This window comes from Hyperolius riggenbachi, chromosome 1 (genome assembly GCF_040937935.1).
Source record: "Hyperolius riggenbachi isolate aHypRig1 chromosome 1, aHypRig1.pri, whole genome shotgun sequence".
Taxonomy (NCBI): domain Eukaryota; kingdom Metazoa; phylum Chordata; class Amphibia; order Anura; family Hyperoliidae; genus Hyperolius; species Hyperolius riggenbachi.
In genome coordinates, this window is record NC_090646.1 from 496,148,028 (window position 1) to 496,171,909 (window position 23,882).

The window sequence follows — 23,882 nt, forward strand, 5'->3', positions numbered from 1 at the left end:
AGGCCCCGCATACTTTAAGGCGGCCTCTGCACCCATGCACTAGGGTAAGTACAAGCTTTAGGATCAAAATCAAATAAAAAAGCCTATAGCTTCACAATCAGTGTGGAATAGACAGGGTGGTACTGCTGTAACCGCTCCAGTCATAGTGGTGATACTAAGGTGGACTAGAAAATATTATAAGAAGACTTTGGCTCTCAAATGATATATATTTAATCTAATCAATTTTTAATTAGGTTTTTATTTGCAGCTGTCAAATGAGTTTTAAGTGACCTGGAGTTAGGAGGTTTGGTGTAGATTTGACTCTCTTCTGGCTTCAATGCATTAGAGATGAGTGAGCAAGAAGGCCAAAAGAATATTCAAAGTAAGATGTTTAAATTGAATAACATTATCATGAAGGGAGTTGAAATGAAGAGGAGCCTTTCTTGATCAATGGAAGATGCATATGCAGTTATGTGCTATGCAGGAGGTTACTGTATTGAAGGAGATAATATTTGTAAATATGTTTCAACAAAAAAATATTTTATATATTTAGGTCTATTATTTAAAAAAAAAAAAAAGTTTGCTTTCCTAAAACAGAAAGAATTTGCGATAATTCAGGTTGGAGTGAGCTTGAGATGTCTCCCAAAGCAACACTGCTGAATATATATTATTTTTTTAGACATAGGCCTCGATTCATAAAGCATTCCCGCATGCGGGAATGCTGAAAACGGCACACTTTACCGACCACACAGCAGAATCTTTATTCATAAAGGCTTTTTCCGCATGAAAATCCGACTTTCGCGAGCAGAGTGATAAATCACCGCCTTGCGCGGTGATTATCATAGCAAAAGTAACAAGTAGTCAATTCATAAAGATTAGAGGTAGCGGTATGCGGACGGGTATTACCGCTACCTCTGATGTGGCGAGAAGCGTGCGGAATACATTGCAGTGAATGGGACAGACCTCCCAAGCAGCTGCAGAGAGAACACCGCACGGAGGGATTCCGCCTGCTTCTCCTGTTTCCGCATGTCTCCCGACAGCCTAACGCGTGCCTACAGCGGAATATCTCCGCACGCCTGTCACATCTAGCTACATTTTTATGAATTACCACCATAGTGGGCCATATCCTATTGCTGAACTCGGCAGAGCTAAGCGCTGGTGAGTTCTTCATTTTGGTGTTGGGGCATCGCCTAATCCTATTAAACTTTGCTGGTTCTGGATGCACAATTCATCTCTGTGACAGGAATGATCATTCGGATTTCGCAGAATTGAAACTTCCAAATTTCCGATCGGAAATCTGAACTTCCGATCGGAACTCGGAAATCAGAAAACGGAACTCGGAAATCTGATATCTGCAGAAATACAGTAATTTGGTAATTTTAGCCCAATCACAGAACTCAAAATCAATGGACAAATCAGAGAATGCAGAAACAACTCGAAAGTATTTGGCCAATCAGAGAATGCAAAAAATGACAAAAAAAACACTACTCGGAAACCGATCGGAAATCGGATTTCTGTAGAAATACTGCATTACCACAACTCGAAAATTTTAGCCCAATCACAGAACTCGGAAGCATTGGACCAATCAGAGAATGCAGAGTCGACTCAGAAGCATTTGGCCAATCAGAGAATGTAAAAAATGACCTAAAAATCCACTACTCGGAAATCGGAAATCCAAACCCAGAAATCGGAAACCTATCGGAATTTCTGCAGAATCGGAAATCGACATTTCAGACCATCCCTACTCTGTGGCATAGATACTTAAATAACATGGTTTAATAGAAGCAAATACAGTGGCTTGCAAAAGTATTAGGCCCCCTTGACATTTTCACATTTTGTCATATTACTGCCACAAACATGAAATAATTTTATTGAAATTCCAATGAAATGAAAGACCAATACAAAGTAGTGTACACGTGAGAAGTGGAACGAAAACCATACATGATTCCAAACATTTTTTACAAATCAATAACTGCAAAGTGGTGTGTGCGTAATTATTCAGCCCCCTTTGGTCTGAGTGCAGTCAGTTGCCCATAGACATTGCCTGATGAGTGCTAATGACTAAATAGAGTGCACCTGTGTGTAATCTAATGTCAGTACAAATACAGCTGCTCTGTGACGGCCTAAGAGGTTGTTTAAGAGAAGATTGGGAGCAACAACAACGTGAAGTCCAAAGAAGACACCAGACAGGTCAGAGAAAAAGTTATTGAGACATTTAAAGCAGGCTTAGGCTACACAAAGATCTCCAAAGCCTTGAACATCCCACGGAGCAGAGTTCAAGCGATCATTCAGAAATGAAAGGAGTATGGCACAACTGTAAACCTACCAAGACAAGGCCATCCACCTAAACTCACAGGCCGAACAAGGAGAGCGCTGATCAGAAATGCAGTCAAGAGGCCCATGGTGACTCGGGACGAGCTGCAGAGATCTACAGCTCAGGTGGGGGAATCTGCCCATAGGACAACTATTAGTCATACACTGCACAAAGTTGGCCTTTATGGAAGAGTGGCAAGAAGAAAGCCATTGTTAACAGAAAAGCTTAAGAAGTCTCGTTTGCAGTTTGCCAAAAGTCATGTGGGGGACACAGCAACCATGTGGAAGAAGGTGCTCTGGTCAGATGAGACCAAAATGCTACTTTTTGGCAAAAATGCAAAACGCTATGTGTGGCAAAAAACTAACACTGCACATCGCTCTGAACACACCATCCCCACTGTCAAATATTGTGGTGGCAGCATCATGCTCTGGGGGTGCTTCTCTTCAGCAGGGACAGGGAAGCTGGTCAGAGTTGACGAGAAGATGGATGGAGCCAAATACATGGCAATCTTGGAAGAAAACATCTTGGGGTCTGCAAAAGACTTGAGACTGGGGCGGAGGTTCACCTTCCAGCAGGACAACAACCTTAAACATAAAGCCAGGGCAACAATGGAATGGTTTAAAACAAAACATATTCATGTTTTAGAATGGCCCAGTCAAAGTCCAGATCTAAATCCAATCGAGAATCTGTGGCAAGATCTGAAAACTGCTGTTCACAAACACTGTCCATCTAATCTGACCGAGCTGGAGCTGTTTTGCAAAGAAGAATGGGCAAGGATTTCATTTTCTAGATGTGCAAGGCTAGTAGAGACATACCCTAAAAGACTGACAACTGTAATTGCAGCAAAAGGTGGTTCTACAAAGTATTGACTCAGGGGGCTGAATAATTACGCACACCCCACTTTGCAGTTATTGATTTGTAAAAAATGTTTGGAATCATGTATGATTTTCATTCCACTTCTCACGTGTGTACACCACTTTGTATTGGTCTTTCACGTGGAATTCCAATAAAATTGATTCATGTTTGTGGCAGTAATGTGACAAAATGTGGAAAACTTCAAGGGGGCCGAATACTTTTGCAAGCCACTGTATGTGTGAATACCTATATTCAGAAAACAGGATCGTACTATGAAAATAAATAGGAACCAGGGGTGTAGCAATAGCCATATCAGCCGTAGCAGCTGCTATGGGGCCCTGGAGCAGAGAGGTACTTAATGTATTTACCATTATCTTTTTTGTGTTTCTCCACTCCCTGATGTTATCTCAGTGCCCATGTACTATATGCAGTGCAGATTGCGTGAGAATGTAAATTGACTAATTAACTCCTATCCATAGGGAGGGGCAGGTGGCATCGCTTAATGCTGGGTTTACACCATACAAATTTCTGTTAGATTCTTCTGTTATGCTGGGGATACACGGTACAACCCGGCGGCTCGATTAGCCACTGGATCGACTCCCGCCGCGTCCCCGCTGCCGTCCGGATTGATTCCCGCTCGCCCCTGCGGGAGCTTCCTTATCTTCTTCTCGACTCCCCGCTATTGTCCGCCTGCGGGGATTGAGCGGGGTCATCGGACCTGTCGAAAATTATTAATCGAGCCATCAGCGGCTCGATTGATAAGGAGGAAAACATACCGTGTATCCCCAGCATTCGAATGCATAATTAGACTATTTTCTGTAGAGAATGGTCATTATCTCTGGTGCATTGTCTTCTGTTTGTGTCCTGCTGAGTAGAACAATGCCCAATTGCTCGGCAGATAGATCGTAAGATAGATACATTTCCAACATGTTGAACTTTATCTATCTGGCAGATAAATCTAACAGAAAATTGTATGGTGTAAACCCAGCATAAGAGTGCCTCCATCTGAGGGCCCCATGAAAATTTTGCTATGGGGCCCCATGATCTCTAGCTATGCCACTGATAGGAACTCAAACTTCAGAGAACCATTGTGTTTCCAATTAAGTTTACATAACTAGAGCCACATATCTTCTAATTCTAATCTAATCTAATTAACCTGAACTGAAAATTAAAAAAGTCAAAATAAACATAAACACGTCATGCTTACCTCCCATGTAGTCTACTCATCAATCTATTTCTCTTCTCCTGTGTCCTGAAATTTTCTGTCCACTATTTTGAAAATGGCCATAAAAGCTTCCTGGTCAGCACACCGTTAAACTGTAATATCGCCCACTTGAGCCATAGGGAAACATGGATATTACCTTGCACATTCAGCTGTAACTGATAGCAACTGATATACCGTATTTTGCGCCGTATAAGACACACTTATTCTCCCCAAAAAATGGGGAGAAAAAGTCCCTGCGTCTTATACGGCAAAGGCAGGCAATCCCGAACTTGCAAACGCCCGCCGATTCGAACTGCCGACCTGCCGCCATTGGGGATTCCCTGCCTGTGTGCCTGAAGTGTAACAGACTACCTCGTGCCTCAGCTCTTGCCCTCTAATCACCTCCTGCCCCTTCCCCCGTGTGCGTCTCCCCCGGTCCCCCCTGCGTGTCTCCAATATCGACGCGTGTTTCCGATATCCCTGTTGTATATATTTCCCCCCTCAGTGTCTGCAGCATCAGCGGCTTACCAGATCCATGCCGCCGCGAGGACTGCAGACACAACCGACTTCCCCATATGCTTCCTCTACTGCGCGCTTGTACTGATGACATCATCAGTAGCCGTGCAGTAGAGGAAGCATGTGGGGAAGCCGGGTATCTGCAGTCCTCGCGGCGGCATGGATCTGGTAAGCTGCTGATGCTGCAGACACTGAGGGGGGAAATATATACAACAGGGATATCGGAAGACACGCAGGGGGGACCGGGGGAGATGGGGGGGGGGGGCAGGAGGAGATCAGAGGGCAAGAGCTAAGGCACGTGGGGGGGGGGGGGCACAGAATGAAACATGAGGGAGACAGGACACAGGAGGACACATGGGGAGAAGGAGTGCACAGGACACATGGGGAGACTGGGCACATATGAGGAAGACATGGGCCACACAGTAGGACAGATGGGGCACACAGAAGGGAGACATGGGTCACACAGTAGGACAGATGGGGCACACAGTAGGACAGATGGGGCACACAGGAGGAAGACATGGGGCACACAGTAGGACAGATGGGGCACACAGAAGGGAGACATGGGGCACACAGTAGGACAGATGGGGCACACAGGACAGATGGGGCACATAGTAGGACAGATGGGGCACACAGTAGGACAGATGGGGCACACAGGACAGATGGGGCACCTAGTAGGACAGATGGGGTACACAGTAGGACAGATGGAGCACACAGGAGGAGACATGAGGTACACAGGAGTACCATTTGGGGGATAACATGTACATGACGCTCCTGGAACATGGACGCACCAGGTTTAGTATATTTTATTTTTCCACGATTTTTGCCCTCTAAACCTGGGTGCGTCTTATATTCCAGAGCGGCTTATACGGCATAAAATACGGTATACAATTGGATGCAAAAGTTTGTTAATCGACATGATTTTCCTGTATAAATCGTTGGTTGTTACGATAAAAAATGTCAGTTAAATATATCATATAGGAGACACACACAGTGATATTTGAGAAGTGAAATTAAGTTTATTGCATTTACAGAAAGTGTGCAATAAGTGTTTAAATAAAATTAGGCAGGTGCATACATTTGGGCACTGTTGTCCGGCAGATTTGGTGTTTATAGCATGTAAGGGGGCTTTGCTTGTAACCACTAAAGTCGGCGAGTTTATTCACAGATATTTTTCCGTGATCACCGGCCGAATGCGTGGAATTATGGCTGAATCCATGATTGAATTCGATGCCCGATCACGGATTCGGATCACGATGTCGGATAGTGAAAAAATGCTTGTGGATCACGGCTATGCTATGATCACGGATTGTATCCGAGCAACACTGGTGTTGTAAATCACCTTATTAACAATATAGTTTTTTTTACCTTTCTAATTCTTAACAAAAGAATACCTCACAAATATTATATACTAGCCGAAGACCCGGCGTTGCTTGGGTATGTATTTGGATGTTGTTTTCAAATGAAAATGTGTTTGTTTTTTTCATTCAGAGGTAAAAACATGCACTTGTATGCGCTTCTATGTGCTAAAAAAAGCGCACCTATTCACTTGCATTGATGTGCGCATTACAGCTCAACGCACACAAATGCATGCAACACAACGGTTTTTGTAACGCAGCTCACCACAGTGCATAGATGTGAACCAGGCACATTAATTACATGGGAAAATCAATACCTTGCAGAACGTACAGCGCAATGCCCTCAACAAACACCCAAATAATTTGCCATGGTACCATAAATGTCACCTAATTAAACTACAAAACCATCATCATCTATGCTAATAATTCATTTTACAGCTATTATTATCATTTACACATCTATCTAACTATCTATCCATCTTTCTACCTATCCATGCTATGCAGGTAGAAGCTGGGCACAGTTATGGCAGTTGGAGAATTGCCAGCGAGGAAGAAACCAGGGATTTGGAAGACCCCTCACTAGGATAGATTTTTCCAGCTTTCACTGCGAATTTTTTTAGCTTTCACTAATAAAAAAAGCAGACAAACACACACTAGGAGACAGACACACAGGGAGGAGCAAGCGCGTGCACGTGCGAGCTCACACATCGGTGTGTTTGCACACATACAGGTAGGTATACTCCCACACACCTCACTGCCGCTAACATCAGCACATATTACCTTCTTTTATCAAGGACTTCTGCCATCTTGCTAGATCGGATTACAGCGATGACCTTCAGGTAAGCAGAAATTTTGGTTATGGGAGGCTAAAGGCCTGAGCCCACTAACGCAGCTGTGTCCGCTTTCCAGCATCTGTAACATTGATGTGTAGCTGAAAAGCGGACATAACTGCGTTAGTAGGCCCAGGCCCTTACAGATATTATATAGTGGCAAATTTGGTCTTTGTAAAATGATGGTTGCAGTCTGTTCATGGTCCCACCTATCCTTTCTCTAGAGGGTTAATCCATATTGAGGTCCCACCTGGCCTTTTTCTAGACGGTTAAGCCCTATCGAGTCTCATTCCATCCCTATACATTTTTGCGACTCAGGTGTCCCTCTGTCAGGTCTTATTATTATTTAGCATTTATATAGCGCCGACATATTCCGCATCGCTGTACAGTGTATATTGTCTTATGTACTGGTTGTTATAGGTAAATCTATTAAATACATGGGGTCTGTCAGAGGAAATGTGAAGCCATTTGCTTGGCAGATGATAACCACTGTAGACAGCTATAGAGATCTCGAGAGAGAGAGAGAGAGAGAGAGAGAGAGAGAGAGAGAGTATTAGAGTGAGATGCACTATACTGAATTTTTGCCTATATAGTCGCTCACAGTAGGAAGTATTAATGTGACCAGTGGCGTATCTAGGGAAGATGGCGCAAGCACAGAAACTGCACCCCTTTCGGCACACGTGCTCATATGCATGGCAATAAGGGCTCACACCCACTAGCAGCTTTTTCTAAGCGCTAGTGATTTGAAAAAGCTCTTGCTAATGCAATGTTATGGGGGATTTTTATAAAATCACATCACTCAAGTGGGATCACACCCATAGCAGTACATTAGCAAGAGCTTTTCAAACCACAAGTGCTTAGTAACGGCTTAGTAACGTACTGCTAGTGGGTTCCGGGCCCAAGAGACAATCAATGAAATGCAAATCCTTTTAAGTTCATGCCAGTTTTATGTTAATTTTTTATGCAAATTTACACCATTTATGGCCTGTTATTCCAGCCAAGGTGTAATTGTAACTACTCTCGCTGCACGGTCCCGCCGCTCTCGCGGTTCCTGATACTCTGACGGCGCTGCAGCCCACTTGCTCCGCTGTGGTCCGTGCTCCATTCAGTGATCACAGCTCACTTTTTCCCCTAAAAAAAGTCTCTGATCCCTAAGTAGCCAGAGAAATCCAGTCCTCAAAGGATTAATAATGGAACAATCAAATACTGTATAATAGCTTATTTTTCCAGGCCCAGTTCTTAGTTGCACAAAGGTGGCCATTAACAATACAGCCCTGCAGCCAACTAATTGCCATGGTAATCGATTGGAAATAATCGGTTGTGCCTATTACAGGCAAAGTTCACGCTAACCAATCTGATCAGATCAATGGATTCTATCTGAAGAATGGATCGATTCTATTAATCTGATCAAATTGATTAGCAATAATTTGGCTGTTAAAGGGCAAGACCTATCACTTCCGATTACCGATAACAATCGATTGGTCACAGGATTGTATCATTAATGGCCACCTTAACATGTGCATCAATTCCAAACTATGATCATCTCACTCACCATCTCGAGTAGAATTGGTCAGTGAGATGGTAATCATTTTGTCTGCATGCAAATTTCATACAAACTGTCTGCTGTTTAGAACTGGGACAGTCAAATGTACTCAAAATGTTTTGATTGGTCAAAGTCCAAGTTGCACAGTTTGCATTAAATTCGCATGCAAGGTAGAAATATCTATCTCACTGACTAGCTCTTATTTGTAATGGCAATAAGATAGCGTATAGTCGTTCCCAGAGAGCAGCAGGCCGGTCCCCCCATAAAACGACCACCCCTATTCCCTACAAACAGCTAAGCAGTAAAAACAATTCAGCCAGTATATATATAGTCCTAAAATAGTCCCAGCATAAAATAAACTTGATGGTAACCTTCAACTATAAGATTTCTAACACTAACCATTTCAATAAGATCCTCCACACACAATACAATCCCCAGCATGCACTCTGTACCCCACTCTCATAATGAATCCTCTACTCACCCCCTGAACCTCACTCACACAATACTTCTCCTATTGGTTTCCTCCTCTGCATGATACTGAACACACACCTGAGACTTTCCCTATAATGTTGTTCAAAAATGGTCTGGGCGCCAAGCAACATTTCTTAACCTGAGAGTGTTCTCACAAAGCCTAGGTAGTAACCGGTGCTAAGAAAAGAAGCAAAGAAAGAAAGGTAAAGTCAAGAATAGAAGACATGACTAAAAGAGGAGAGAAAGAGAGAGAGAGAAGAGGTACAAAAAAGGGGGCAAAGAAAAGAAGGTCCGGGGACAACACTGAAAGAAGAAGGAACCGCTATCACCAAGAGGGGCTCAAGGGCCACCCATATAGTTAAAGAGTAACGGTGGCCACACATATTACAATTTTTCTGTTTGATTTTACCCCAATTTGATTAAGACGATTGATTGTGTGAAAAAATCAAAGAGAAATTTTTATTCGTCATTTTTCTCAATTAAAATAGATTGCAGGGTTGGAAAAATCAGATCAATTTTGTCAGAAATGTAATGGGGTGTGGTGGGGGGCCGCATGGCACTGCCAAAAACAGGCCTGAGGTAATCCCCTTCTGGCTCACATCCAAACAGAAAACAGGGAAGTGCACAGAAGCGTATTGTAAAAATATGCTTCTGTGCATGCGCACCGCCACCGGCATCATTTTTTAAATTCCTGCGTCTCCATAGACTTACATGAATTCCAGTCCGCCGCAGGTCATTGCAGGTCGCGCGGCAACGGCGGTATGTGCTTGCGGTAGATCGTTGACTTCTGCCGCACCACATGCTGTATGAAAATGCCCATAGGCTTTCATAAGCATAGCGGCTGTAAAATGACCAGTATGAAAGGCCCCTAAGGGTAAAAGTGGTTATAGTCAGTGGTAGACTGTTAAGGCTCGTATACTGAAGGGAAGGGGTAGTGGGGAGACATTAAGTGTGGGCTGGAGCCCTTTGAAGATCTCCCACAGCTACACTCTTGTAGTCAAAGCACGTCAAGCAGATTCTTTGCTTAGAAGACTGGTTTGTTCTGTCTGTTTAACACAGGATAAAAATGTGCTTCCCCCAGGCCCCCGCACAATGTTAGGTCCCTCAGCGCCTTCTGGGTCCCCTCCATTCTCTCACTCACAGCTCTGGTAACACTCGACTTCGGCAAGAGTTGTGCATAGCTGCGCATGCACAGCCCATCCACGTGCCTGGCTCGATCACGCACCTGTCGACATAAGTGTTCAGCACAAGCACGGTTCATTCTTTTCAGAATGCACATGCGCTGAATGCTCACGGCATTAGGTGCAAGATCCTGCTGGGTGCTTGGATGGACTGCGCATGCGCAGTTGCTAACAACTCTGGGTGAAATTGTGCGCTACTGAAACTGCCAGCAGGTGAACAGAGGGGACCTAGATGACGCAGAGGAAGCCTTACGTAAGTTGAAATACCATTTTTACCCTGTGTTCAGAGACCCTTTAAAAGTAAGTGTTACCTTTCCAGTTAATATATCATTATGCACTGCAGTTGTTTTTACCTTTTACAAGCTTTTCCTAGAAATGCAATGCTTTAAACCAGTTGTTTCTGTCCATTGTGATGACCCATGCCAGGCACCTTTTGCCTGCTTCAATCTTGTGAATAGGAAGGCCATTGCCTACACCGATTAGTTGTGCCAGCATCAATAAGAAATTGAATGTTTAAATATATGGACACAGAGGATCTGATTACTAAGACATCTCCTGAAATTAAACATCCTCTCCAAATGGAAACATCAGAAGTGACTCAGCAGCAGGGTTGGATTTCTGGAAAGGCCACAAAGGGGTTGTTACATATGAAAGAGGAGGCTGAACATGTGGAGCAACACATGAAAAAGGGAAACTGATGCCCAAAGGAGCTGTTCAACAAGGAGAGGCTGCAGTACATGGATGACACACATGGAAGAGGGGCAGCACATAGAATGGGAGGGTTCTGCAGTACATGGATGACACACATGGAAGAGGGGGCAGCACATGGAACGGGAGGGTTCTTCAGTACATGGATGACACACATGGAAGAGGGGGCAGCACATGGAATGGGAGGGTTCTGCAGTACATGGATGACACACATGGAAGAGGGGCAGCACATGGAGCGGGAGGGTGCTGCTGTACATGGATGACACACACGGAGGAGGGGGCAGCACATGGAATGGGAGGGTTCTGCAGTACATGGATGACACACATGGAAGGGGCAGCACATGGAATGGGAGGGGGCTGCAGTACATGGATGACACACATCAAAGAGAGAGCAGCACATGGAATGGGAGGGTGCTGCTGTACATGGATGACACACATGGAAGAGGGGGCAGCACATGGAACGGGAGGGTTCTTTAGTACATGGATGACACACACGGAAGAGGGGGCAGCACATGGAATGGGAGGGTTCTGCAGTACATGGATGACACACATGGAAGAGGGGGCAGCACATGGAATGGAGGGGGCTGCAGTACATGGATGACACACATGGAAGAGGGGGCAGCACATGGAATGGGAGGGTGCTGCAGTACATGGATGACACACATGGAAGAGGGGGCAGCACATGGAATGGGAGGGTGCTGCTGTGCATGGATGATACACATGGAAGAGGGGGCAGCACATGGAATGGGAGGGTGCTGCAGTACATGGATGACACACATGGAAGAGGGGGCAGCACATGGAATGGGAGGGTGCTGCAGTACATGGATGACACACATGGAAGAGGGGGCAGCACATGGAATGGGAGGGGGCTGCAGTACATGGATGACACACATGGAAGAGGGGGCAGCACATGGAATGAAAGGGTGCTGCTGTACATGGATGATACACATGGAAGATGGGGCTGCACAAGGAATGGTAGGGTGTTGCTGTACATGCTGTAAATATTCCCTTTATAAAATTAATTAGTGAATATTGATTGGCTTTTGTAGGCTCCATCCACTTTCCTGAATATTAATTCCAGTCACCAACTGTACCAAGTTTTGAGAACCCTGCCATTAACCGTGTAAGAATAGCTGCAGTTTACATTTTCCCATTGAAAATGAATTGCTGAAATTTGATTGACTGTTTTATGCTCCGCCCACTTTCCCCGAAATTTTCACCTCGGTCACCAAGTGACCAACTGTGCCAAGTTTTGGGACTCTGGCTTTATTGTTGAGAGAATGGCAGCCTTTTACATTGATGTGAATGGGTGAAATTTGATTGGCTGTTTGTGGTTCCATTCAGGTGTACTGGGGAGAAGCAAGACCCCCAGAACATATCTTCTCAGGTAGTAAGGCATTTGTATACAAAGTTTCATTGAAATCGGTCAAGGCATTTTCGAGTGATGGCAGTTCATACACACACACACAAACATCCGCTTTTTATATAGAGAGATTATTATCAGTAAGGCCGTGTCCACATTGGGTGCGTTCAGAAACGTGTAAAAGCACATGATAAAAAACACAAGCTTTTGTGCGCGTTTTAGTGCGCTTTTTAAGCATATTTTGCTTATTGTAACAGTTGTCAATAAAGATTTGTTTTAAAATGAAAATATGCTTGTTTTTTTTTTCATTTAGGGGTAAAAACGCATGCGCTTGTATGCGCTTCTATGTGCTAAAGAAGCGCACCTATTCACTTGCATTGATGTGCACTTTACTGCTCAACACACAGAAATGCATGCAACACAACGGTTTTGTAACGCAACTCAGCGCAACGCATAGATGTGAACCAGGTACATTAATTACATGGGAAAATCAATACCTTGCAGAACGCACAGCGCAATGCGCTCTGAGAAGTGCACAAAAACGTAAATAGTGTGAACGAGGCCTTACTGGTAAGCCGCAGTTTCAGCAAACACCCAAATAATTTGCCATGGTACCATAAATCTAACCTAATTAAACTACAAAACTATCATCATCATCTATGCTAATAATTCATTTTACAGCTATTATTATTCACACATCTATCTATCTATCTATCTATCTATCTATCTTTCCATCTATCTATCCATCCATCTTTCTACCTATTCATGATATAAAGGTAGAAGCTGGGAAGACACACAGCAACAGCTTTGCCGTGAGACTTTGCCGTGAGGACAGCAGTAGCACCTGACCTGCAGGTGACTGACAGTTATGGCAGTTGGAGAATTGCCAGCGAGGAAGAAGCCAGGGATTTGGAAGACTCCTCACTAGGATACATTTTTCCAGCTTTCACTGCGATTTTTTTTAGCTTTCACTAATAAAAAAAGTAGACAGACACACACTAGGAGACAGACACACAGGGAGGAGCAAGCGCGTGCACGTGCTAGCTCACAAATCTGTGCGTTTGCACACATACAGGTAGGTATACACAAACACACACACACACAGCTTACTGCCGCTAACATATTACTATCTTCTAGGACTTCTGCCATCTTGCTAGATCGGATTACAGCCATGGCCTTCAGGTAAGCAGAAATTTTGGTTATGGGAGGCTAAAGGCCTGAGCCCACTAACGCAGTTGTGTCTGCTTCTGTCCGCTTTCCAGCATCTGTAACATTGATGTGTAGCTGAAAAGCGGACATAACTGCGTTAGTAGGCCCAGGCCCTTACAGATATTATATAGTGGCAAATATGGTCTTTGTAAAATGATGGTTGCAGTCTGTTCATGGTCCCACCTATCCTTTCTCTAGAGGGTTAATCCATATTGAGGTCCCACCTAGCCTTTTTCTAGACGGTTAAGTCCTATTGAGTCTCATTCCATCCCTATACATCTTTGCGACTCAGGTGTCCCTCTGTCAGGTCTTATGTACTGGTTGTTATAGGTAAATCTGTTAAATACATGGGGGATGATTTATTAAAACTGGCACAAGAGGAGGAAGAGGAAATGTGAAGCCATTGCCAAGGGCAACCAGTTAAAAATAATATTGGTTGCTCTGGCCAGCTGCTCCAATATTGTGTGAAGCAGTTATTATACGTTAGATACAATGTATTTTTCAGGTATGTTTGCGTGGCAGATGATAACTACTGTAGACTGCTATAGAGATCTCTAGATTTGCTTTCTCATTTCTGAGGCAGGTGTATGTTTGTTATATCAAAGGGCCACTACCATGAAAATCTTTAAATGTAACACACACACACGCACGCACGCACGCACGCACGCACACACACGCACACACACACACGCACACACACACACACACACACACTCTACTGAATTTTTGCCTATAAAGCCATCATCGCTCACAGTAGGAAGTATTAATGTGACCAGTGGCGTATCTAGGGAAGATGGCACATTCCAACTAAGCAGCCTTTTCTAAGCGCTAGTGATTTGAAAAAGCTCTTGCTAATGCAATGCTATGGGGGATTTTTATAAGATCACATCGCTCAAGTGGGATCACATCCATAGCATTACATTAGCAAGAGCTTTTCAAACCACAAGTGCTTAGTAACGGCTTAGTAATGTACTGCTAGTGGGTTCCGGGCCCAAGAGATAATCAATGACATGCAAATCCTTTTGAGTTTATGACAATTTTATGTTAATGTTATGCAAATTTACACCATTTATGGCCTGTTATTCCAGCCAAGCCAGCCAAGGTGTAATTTTAACTACCCTCGCTGCACGGTCCCGCCGCTCTCGCGGTGGCCATTAACAATACAGTTTTGCAGGACAACTAATAGTTTCTTATTGCCATGGTAATCGATTGGAAATAATCAATTGTGCCTATTACAGGCCAAGTTCACGCTAACCAATCTGATCAGATCAATGGATTCTATCTGAAGAATGGATCGATCCTATTAATCTGATCAAATTGATTAGCGAAAATTTGCCCATTAATGGGCAGGATCGATCACTTCCGATTACCGATAACAATCGATTGGTCACAGGATTGTATCATTAATGGCCACCTTAACATGTGCATCAATTCCAAACTATGATCATCTCACTCACCACATCGAGTAGAAATAGTCAGTGAGATGGTAATCATTTTGTCTTGCATGCAAATTTCATACAAACTGTCTGCTGTTTAGAACTGGGACAGTCAAATGTACTCAAGATGTTTTGATTGGTCAAAGTCCAAGTTCACATAGTTTGCATTAAATACGCATACAAGGCGGAAATATCTATCTCACTGACTTGTTCTTATCTGTAATGGCGATAGGATAGCGTATAGTCTTTCCCAGAGAGCAGGAAGCCTGTCCCCCCCATAAAACAACCATCCCTATGGCTGAATTGATTTTATTGAAGGCTCTTATTGAAATGGTTAGTGTTAAAAATCTTATAGTTGAAGGTTACAATCAAGTTTATTCTATGCTGGGACCCAGCATAGAATAAACTTCCCAGCATAGAATAAACTTGATGGTAACCTTCAACAATAAGATTTCTAACACTAACCATTTCAATAAAATCCTCCATACACAATACATCCCCAGCATGCACTCTGTACCCCACTCTCATAATGAATCCTCTACTCACCCCCTGAACCTCACTCACACAATACTTCTCCTATTGATTTCCTCCTCTGCATGATACTGAACACACACCTGAGACTTTCCATATAATGTTGTTCAAAAATGGTCTGGGCGCCAAGCAACATTTCTTAACCTGAGAGTGTTCTCACAAAGCCTAGGTAGTAACCGGTGCTAAGAAAAGAAGCAAAGAAAGAAAGGTAAAGTCAAGAATAGAAGACATGACTAAAAGAGGAGAGAAAGAGAGAGAGAGAGAGAGAGAGAGAGAGAAAAGAGGAACAAAAAAAGGAGAGAAGAAAAGAAAGTCCGGGGACAACACTGAAAGAAGGAGGAACCGCTGTCACCAAGAGGGGCTCAAGGGCCACCCATATAGTTAAAGAGTAAAGGTGGCCACACATATTACAGTTTTTCTGTTTGCTTTTACCCCAATTTGATTAAAACGATTAATTGTGTGAAAAAATCAAGGAGAAATTTTTATTTGTCATTTTTCTCAATTAAATAAATTGGAGGGTTGGAAAAATCAGATTAATTTTGTCAGAAATGTAATGGCGTGTGGTGGGGGCCGCACGGCACTGCCAAAAACAGGCCTGAGGTAAGTGTGGGGTGGAGCCCGTTGAAGATCTCCCATAGTTACACTCTTGCAGTCACATCAAGCAGATGACTGGTCACAAGTGGTTTGCTTAGAAGACTGGTTTGTTCTGTCTGTTTAAAGGGACCTTGAACACAGGATAAAAATGAGCTTCCCCAGGCCCCTGTACAATGTGAGGTCCCTCAGCGCCTTCTGGGTCCCCTCCGTTCTCTCACTCGCAGCTCTGTTAGCGCGCGACTTCGCCGGGAGTTGTGCACAACGACGCATGCACAGCCCATCCACGTGCCTGGCTCAATCACGCACCTGTCGACATAAGTGTTCTGCGCAAGCATGGTTCATTCTTTTCAGAACGCACATGGGCTGAACGCTCACGGCAAGGGGTGCGTGATCCTGCGGGGTGCTTGGATGGACTGCTTATGCGCAGTTGCTAACGACTCCTTCCACTACCGAAACTGCCAGTAGGAGAACAGAGGGGACCCATGATGCAGAGGAAGCCTCAAGTAAGTTAAAATACCATTTTTACCCTGTGTTCAGAGTCCCTTTAAAAGTAAGTGTTACCTCTCCAGTTAATATATCATTCTGCACTGCAGTTGTTTTTACCTTTTACAAGCTTTTCCAAGAAACACAATGCTTTAAACCAGTTGTTTCTGTCCATTTTGATGACCCATGCCAGGCACCTTTTGCCTGCTTTAATCTTGTGAATAGGAAGGCCATTGCCTACACCGATTAGTTGTGCCAGCATCAATATGAAATTTAATGTTTAAATATATGGACACAGAGGATCTGATTACTAAGACATCTCCTGAAATTAAACATCCTCTCCAAATGGAAACATCACAAGTGACTCAGCAGCAGGGTTGGATTTCTGGAAAGGCCATAAAGGACCGAGCCTTGGGCGGCTGCAGCCCAAGGGGGCACCTGAACACGAAAGATGGGTTGTTACATATGAAAGAGGAGCCTTAAAATGTGGAGCAACACATAAAAAAGTGAAACCGATGCCCAAAGGAGCTGTTCAACAAGGAGATGCTGCAGTACATGGATGACACACATGGAAGAGGGGGCAGCACATGGAATGGGAGGGTGCTGCAGTACATGGATGACACACATGGAAGAGGGGGCAGCACATGGAATGGGAGGGTGCTGCAGTACATGGATGACACACATGGAAGAGGGGGCAGCACATGGAATGGGAGGGTGCTGCAGTACATGGATGACACACATGGAAGAGGGGGCAGCACATGGAATGGGAGGGTGCTGCAGTACATGGATGACACACATGGAAGAGGGGGCAGCACATGGAATGAGAGGGTGCTGCAGTACATGGATGACACACATGGAAGAGGGGGCAGCACATGGAATGGGAGGGTGCTGCAGTACATGGATGACACACATGGAAGAGGGGGCAGCACATGGAATGGGAGGGTGCTGCAGTACATGGATGATACACATGGAAGAGGGGGCAGCACATGGAATGGGAGGGTGCTGCAGTACATGGATGACACACATGGAAGAGGGGGCAGCACATGGAATGGGAGGGTGCTGCAGTACATGGATGACACACATGGAAGAGGGGGCAGCACATGGAATGAGAGGGTGCTGCAGTACATGGGTTCCACAACTCTCCAAATTAATATACTTTCAATTACTGTATTTTAACATTTACAACAGCCTTCATGGTATGTATGTGGTACAGTACTATACTTGCTGGACCTATTTTTAACATGGCGTCTCAAGCAACCAGAAAGTATTTTGCCTGAAATTTATTTTAAGGAATGCCCAAAAAAAGTACTTTCTTTTAAAAATCAGTCTGAAAATCACATTGCAAAATCTTAATCGCCAAGCACTTAACAATTGTGATTGCATTTTTCAGTGTGAACTAAGCCTCAAGATGGTAATAACAGTGTTGGAAAGTGATTTCAAGGCTGGGTTCACACTGTGTGCACTGCATAACATATGTGTCATACATGTACTGCAATGGACTCTGAACACATTATAATGTGTTTACTGCAATGGACACTCAATGCGTTATAAGGTATGTGTATGGCAATGCACACGGCATGCATGATAATCACCTAGTATTGAATGTAAGAAATGCCGGTTGACACGCAATACACTGCAATGTAAAATGCAGCTATACTGCGCTGAGCTGTGTGTGCAATAGTAGCTGATCGGCAGTTAGTAGCCAATCGGTTAATATTGGGCGCTGAATAGACGCAATTTACATTGATGTGTATTATTTGGCAACCGAGACGGGCACCTAAATGAACTGCTGGGTTATAATATCGAGCTGTGCATGGTGGTAAATGATCAATTCCAGGTGGACAGGATAGCAATGTTATAGAACATCTTATAATGTATGTCTAGCTTATATAAAAGGGGCTGCATAGATGTACATCTTTATGTGTATACACTGATTGTATAGGATATACGTTTACCTAGCTTGTATGATCGGATTTCATATGTGAACCCATCAGTTGTATCATGACTCCAACGCTATCCACTTGCTGGATACACACAGTTCTGGAGCATGTGCCTGGCCTTCCCTCTCCAGCTCCACTGAAAGAAATAGGAACATGGTGGTGTAGGAGTCTGTATTCTAAAACACTACTGTGAACAGTCATCATTTGCTTTAACATATTCTTTAAACCACCATTAAAAAGTTATTAGATCTAATGTTCTATACTAGTATATGAATAGTTTCAGATAATTGTGAGTTGTACTGAACATCATATGTCTTCCTGATACAGGACTGGAGGAGAGGACGCCTGCCCACCGGAGAGATCCAGAAAACGCCCAGCCCCCGATGACACTGAGGAAAGACCGTAAGTACAAATATCAAATATTAATGTTAGGTTACTACCATACATAGCAGTGGCGTAGCAATAGGGATGCAGAGGTTGCGACTGCACAGGGCCCTCCCTCATCCATCTTATTAGCTTTTCATTAGTGCTATGCTGGTAATGAACACCTCTATATGTGCATTGCATAGTAGTAATCCTTAAATAACGGTTTCCTTACTCTGATTACACCTCTCTGACACTGCAGATGTCCTTGGTAGGTTTTGAAGCTCTATACCAATAGAGTGCTTGGGGCCCCATGTAAAAACTTGTACTGGGCCCCAAGCTCCTTAGTTATGCCACTGATTCATAGGGATACCCATACAGCTCAAGTTGACGCAGAACCCCCTGGGTGGTCACTCATGCGACTCATAGGGCTCAATGCACAATAAACAACAAAAATAAAATACCACATTCAATAGGTTAGACTTTTTATTCCGAAATCACTCAGATTTTAACACGTGATAATATAACAACATAACATTTGTAAAGCGCTTTTCTCCCGCAGGACCCAATACAGTAAAACTGCATTATCCAGCACCAACAGGGATTGGATGATGCCACATAAGTGAAGTTTCTGGTTTCTTGAGAGTCAATGTTACAAATAGGCCTAGATACAAAACAGTGCTATATCCCAATTTATATACATACCATAAACTCTGTATTAATGTTGAAATACAGTAACAAATTATGACAAAGGACAGACTTCACTTAATGTAACAAAGGTTTATTACTGTATAAAGAATTGTAAAAGTAGATGTATGCATCCTGCAAGGCCAGGATTTTTTTTCTGATTGCTGGAGACTTCTGGTAATCTGAGTTCTGGATAGTGGGGGTTTACTGTACAGGTAGTCTCCGGTTTACGAACGTCCGACTTACGAATGACCCACCGACCCGCCGCAATGACATCACGCCGCCGGGGACTACCTGTTTTTGGTGCAGCGGAAGGTAAATAGAGGACATCTCACCTGTTCCATGGCTGTAGAAGGTCCCAGCGTCTGCCTGGAAGCTGCGCAGCCCGACTTCTCGCTCCGTCCACTGTCCTCCCGGTGGCTTCACATGTATCGCATAATGACGCAATCAGGAGAAGCATCCTAGTGGCGGTGCCTGCTAATGTATCATTATGCAACGCATGTGAAGCCGCCGGGAGGACAGTGGACGGAGCGAGAGGACGGGCCGCGCAGTTTCCAGGCAGCACGCTGGGACCTTCTACATCCATGGAACGGGTGAGATGTCCTTTATTTACCTTCCGCTGCGCCAACTCTGCATTAAAAATGGCAGTAGAACAGGTAGTCCCTACTTAAGGACGGATTCAGGATAAGAACGAGCCGCCAGTACCTATCTCGTTCGTTAACCCGAGGACTACCTGTATACTGTATACACAGATACAGACTTTATTCAACACTTATTTTGCTTCTGATAGGCCCAAACTTCTGTTCACCAGCACAGGCTACATATGCACAGCTGCACTCAAGTCTACTTTGGCTTTGTTGTAATAATAATAATGGCAGTATTTGTATAGCGCCTTTCTCCTGTCGGACTCAAAGCGCTTGCGAGGCAGCCACTAGAGCGCACTCAGTAGGCAGTAGCAGTGTTAGGGAGTCTTGCCCAATGAACTCCTTACTGAATTACTGGCTTACTGAACAGGCAGAGCCGAGATTCGAACCCAGGTCTCCCATGTCAGAGGCAGAGCCCTTAACCAGTGTCAAAACATGACATGTACCATTCCAGTTATTTGTATACTGTTCTCAAATGATGTTCAATGAAAGAGGGCTGATTTTGTACATTTGGAAAATGCATGTCCACCATAATTCTTTGTTACCATTATTCTTACAGAGAGAAAAGATGGGCGAGCCAACAGCAGCAGCCAGTGGAGCCAGAGGTCTGGGAGGCTTTCTGTGAGATCCTGGAGGATGACTGCATCCAGCGATTCCTGTCCAGAGACCGGTGCCTTAGGATCTCGGACAAGTACCTTTTGGCCATGGTACTTGTCTACTTTGTTCGTGCTGGCCTGAGGATTGAGGAATTCAAGGGACACTTCTTTGCCGCCCTGTAAGTATTGTGCTTGTATTTTTTTACCTACAGGGAGACTAGAGGATCTTGGCCAGAGAATGCAGCCCGAGTATTTCTAAGGCCTCTTTTCCATGCTAAACTGCTTTTCTGTCAAGCAGTTTAGCCGCCTGTGTGCCCGCCACAAGCGCCATTCGGCTGCAATTATATGCAGGTGAATGGCAGTGTTTGGTAACACCACATGTCATGTTTGAAATGAGAAGGTATTGCCCCGTGGTGAAAATCCATCTCATGTCCCATCTGAGCACGGATGCAACTCCATGGAGTGCCGCCTGTCCACTGCCTGTGCTGAGCTCTAGCAAGTGCTCGTCCGGTATACAGAAGCAGCTGACAGGCTGTGAATTCACCGCCTTCAGCTGCTCATGGAAAAAAGTATTGTCATACCATAGTATTCATCTATAACCTTTGTGTTAGTGTGAAGAAAGAGCTGCTCTGGCCATGATCCTGTACCACCAATCAATTAGTATGGTCTGAAAAAGTATAAATCTGCTTTAATTTACTCCTTTTGTCATTTCATTATTGTAGGTTCTTAGCCAACCAGGTAGAGGAGGATGCCAGCTACTACCGGCAGAACATCTATCCCTGGGCCCTGGGCTGCACGTGGGAGGAGAACAAGGACAAGCTCCACCAGTGCCGGGATGACCTCCTGCGCAGAATGAAATTCCAGGCCAGGGTGTCTCGTAAGATGTGTGACCAGGTATGAGAACATAATCAGAAAGAAGTGTGAAGTTATGTTTGTAAAAGGTTAAAGCAAACCTGTGAGATCCATATGTGGAAAATGTATATACTTACGTTGGTAGAGGGAGGCCTCTGGATCCTCCAGTGGCTCCCCATGTCCTCCTCCCAACCACAAATCTAGCACTGGGACCCGCAAAAATTAGTGGCTGTGCTCCCATACGCGAACAACATGGCTGCACTGCGCAGTTTGGCTCCATGCTACCACACAGGTGCAATGCAGCTGAGCTCTGTCAATAAGCCCTTAATTATGGGCTTCAGGGTGGGGGGCCCCAGCACTGGAAAAGTGAGGAAGATGAGGACGGGGGAAGCCTCCGGATTTTGCTGTTGTTTAGCCAATATGCTGGGCACTGAAAGAAAAAATAACCCCAGTGTATAGCAGTTAGGGTTAGGCAAATGTTGGGAGAGTTAAGGTGGCCATACATCTATAGACTTGGTGGCCGTACGACCATCGGATTCAATAATTATTAGCGTAGTGTTCTCCCCAGGCTCTTTTAGCTGGGTGCTCCACCCGGCTAGTTTTGGTGACCACACGGCTGTCATCGGCTCACCACCTCCTATGCTGTAAGCAGAGTTGCTCACAGAAGCACCGGCCCTGCATTCTCTCATCTCGCCCCACCCGGCTACATTTTCATGCCACACGGTTGGAAAAAAATTTCTGGGGAGAACACTGTAGCGAATCTGATTATAATCGGTGCCACCAAGAGCATGTCCAATCAACAATTCTACCAATTTCGGTTGGTAATAGTTTGAATGTATCGATCGGAAAATCTGCTGAAACATTTTGTTAAGTCATGCTCGATCGGGTGCGCAGGAATGAAACGGTGTGCAACAAAACCCTCCAGCTGCTGCCACCCCTAATATTTTATGTCCCCCCCACCCCACTCCATTAGCAGCACGGTGGAGTAGTGATTACCGCTCTTGCCTTGCAGCACTGGGTCCCCGATTCGAATCCCAGCCAGATCAAAATCTACAAGGAGTTTGTATGTTCTCCCAGTGTCTGTGCGGGTTTCCTCCGGGCACTCTGGTTTCCTCCCACGTCCCAAAAACATACAGATAAGTTAATTGGCTCCCCCCTAAAGATTGGCCCTAGACTACAATACATGCACTACACAATATAAACATACGAGTATGGTAGGGACTAGATTGTGTGCTCCTCTGAGGGACAGTTAGTGACAAGACAATATACTCTGTACAGAGCTGCGTAATATGTCAGTGCTATATAAATACTTACTAATAATAACAACAATCCCACTGCCCTGCAGTTATACTTTACATGTCACACCGTCCGGGCTGAGTGTCCTTGCTCTATTTCCGCATTTGGGCCCCACATGACTACCGGCATATAGCATGTCAGTATGAGGGGTGGAATCGATAATTTCTGATCTTTTTTTCTGAACAATTTTCCAATCACTTCTGTACAAAATTGATGAGAAAAACTGAAATCCGATCGGATCTGTCATAAATTATCATTTCAACCTGTCAATCTGATGGGAAATTGGATGGTGTGTGATGGCTTTAGAGGCAAAGGATCAAAGCTAGGCAATTTGCATTACTTAAAAAGAAATAAATATGGCAGCCTCCGTATATTTCTCACGTCAAGTGTCCTTTAACATTGGGGAAAGGTAATTTGGGATTAAAGACGTACTGAATATACTCAGATATAAGTCGACCTCATTTATAAGTCAACCCCAAAATTTGACCCCCTTAAAGTAATATAGGTAGGAAAAGAACATGAATTCTAACTGATCTGTTTGTCTCATTCTAGCTCATCGCAGAACATCCGAGCTACTGGGCCTGGAAGAGGTGCCGCCTGGATCACCATGGAGGAGCCATCCGTGAGTATACAATAACCATTTTAGAAAAACTCTTGTATCCCGCAGGTCCCAGATTCGTGCCATGCCCATTCTGCGATTCCTTCACACTCCATGTCAGCCAGTGGAGAAGATGCTGCCCCTCCTCCAGCCAGGAAGTCCCTGGAGCCATCGTCCTGGATCCATAAAGGTCAGTACTGCACCATTTCCATCTTGTGTGCAGCACACACACATGGTCGGGGGGGGGGGGGGGGGGGGTTTAAGGAATGCACACATTGTCTTATGTGGGAAAGGGCGGGTGTATCAGCCAGGGAGGGGGAGCGGGTTATTAGGC

General features: G+C 44.5%; 2 protein-coding genes and 1 long non-coding RNA gene across 17 annotated transcripts in view; 2 read left to right on the top strand and 1 right to left on the bottom strand.

Moving 5' to 3' along the window:
• The window catches only part of ARVCF (ARVCF delta catenin family member), a 1,120,703-nt gene that overhangs the window by 875,761 nt on the left and 221,060 nt on the right, over window positions 1-23,882 (bottom strand). The window contains exon 5 of one of the 15 annotated variants that reach the window (XM_068243360.1): window positions 18,528-18,648. The exons of the other annotated variants lie outside the window; for them this stretch is intronic. The gene's annotated coding sequence lies outside the window, so the exon portion shown is untranslated. The remainder of the gene's footprint in view (window positions 1-18,527; window positions 18,649-23,882) is intronic. 15 annotated transcript variants of the gene reach the window in all.
• Window positions 6,769-9,433, top strand: LOC137555617 (uncharacterized). Its single transcript, XR_011028298.1, has 2 exons — window positions 6,769-7,062; window positions 9,227-9,433. It is a non-coding gene; the product is annotated as an uncharacterized lncRNA (long non-coding RNA).
• On the top strand, window positions 13,205-23,736 carry LOC137532448 (speedy protein 1-A-like). Its single transcript, XM_068252961.1, has 5 exons — window positions 13,205-13,501; window positions 18,840-18,914; window positions 20,766-20,981; window positions 21,525-21,696; window positions 23,503-23,736. The coding sequence occupies exons 1-5, from the start codon at window positions 13,491-13,493 to the stop codon at window positions 23,734-23,736; spliced, it is 708 nt and encodes a 235-aa protein (XP_068109062.1). The 5' UTR covers window positions 13,205-13,490.

What these genes read in the sequence shown, in the direction of transcription:
- LOC137532448 (XM_068252961.1), top strand. An exon ending in GGACACTTCTTTGCCGCCCT is followed by an intron (nt 20,982 to 21,524) that starts GTAAGTATTGTG and finishes TCATTATTGTAG; the next exon opens with GTTCTTAGCCAACCAGGTAG. An exon ending in CTCGTAAGATGTGTGACCAG is followed by an intron (nt 21,697 to 23,502) that starts GTATGAGAACAT and finishes GTCTCATTCTAG; the next exon opens with CTCATCGCAGAACATCCGAG.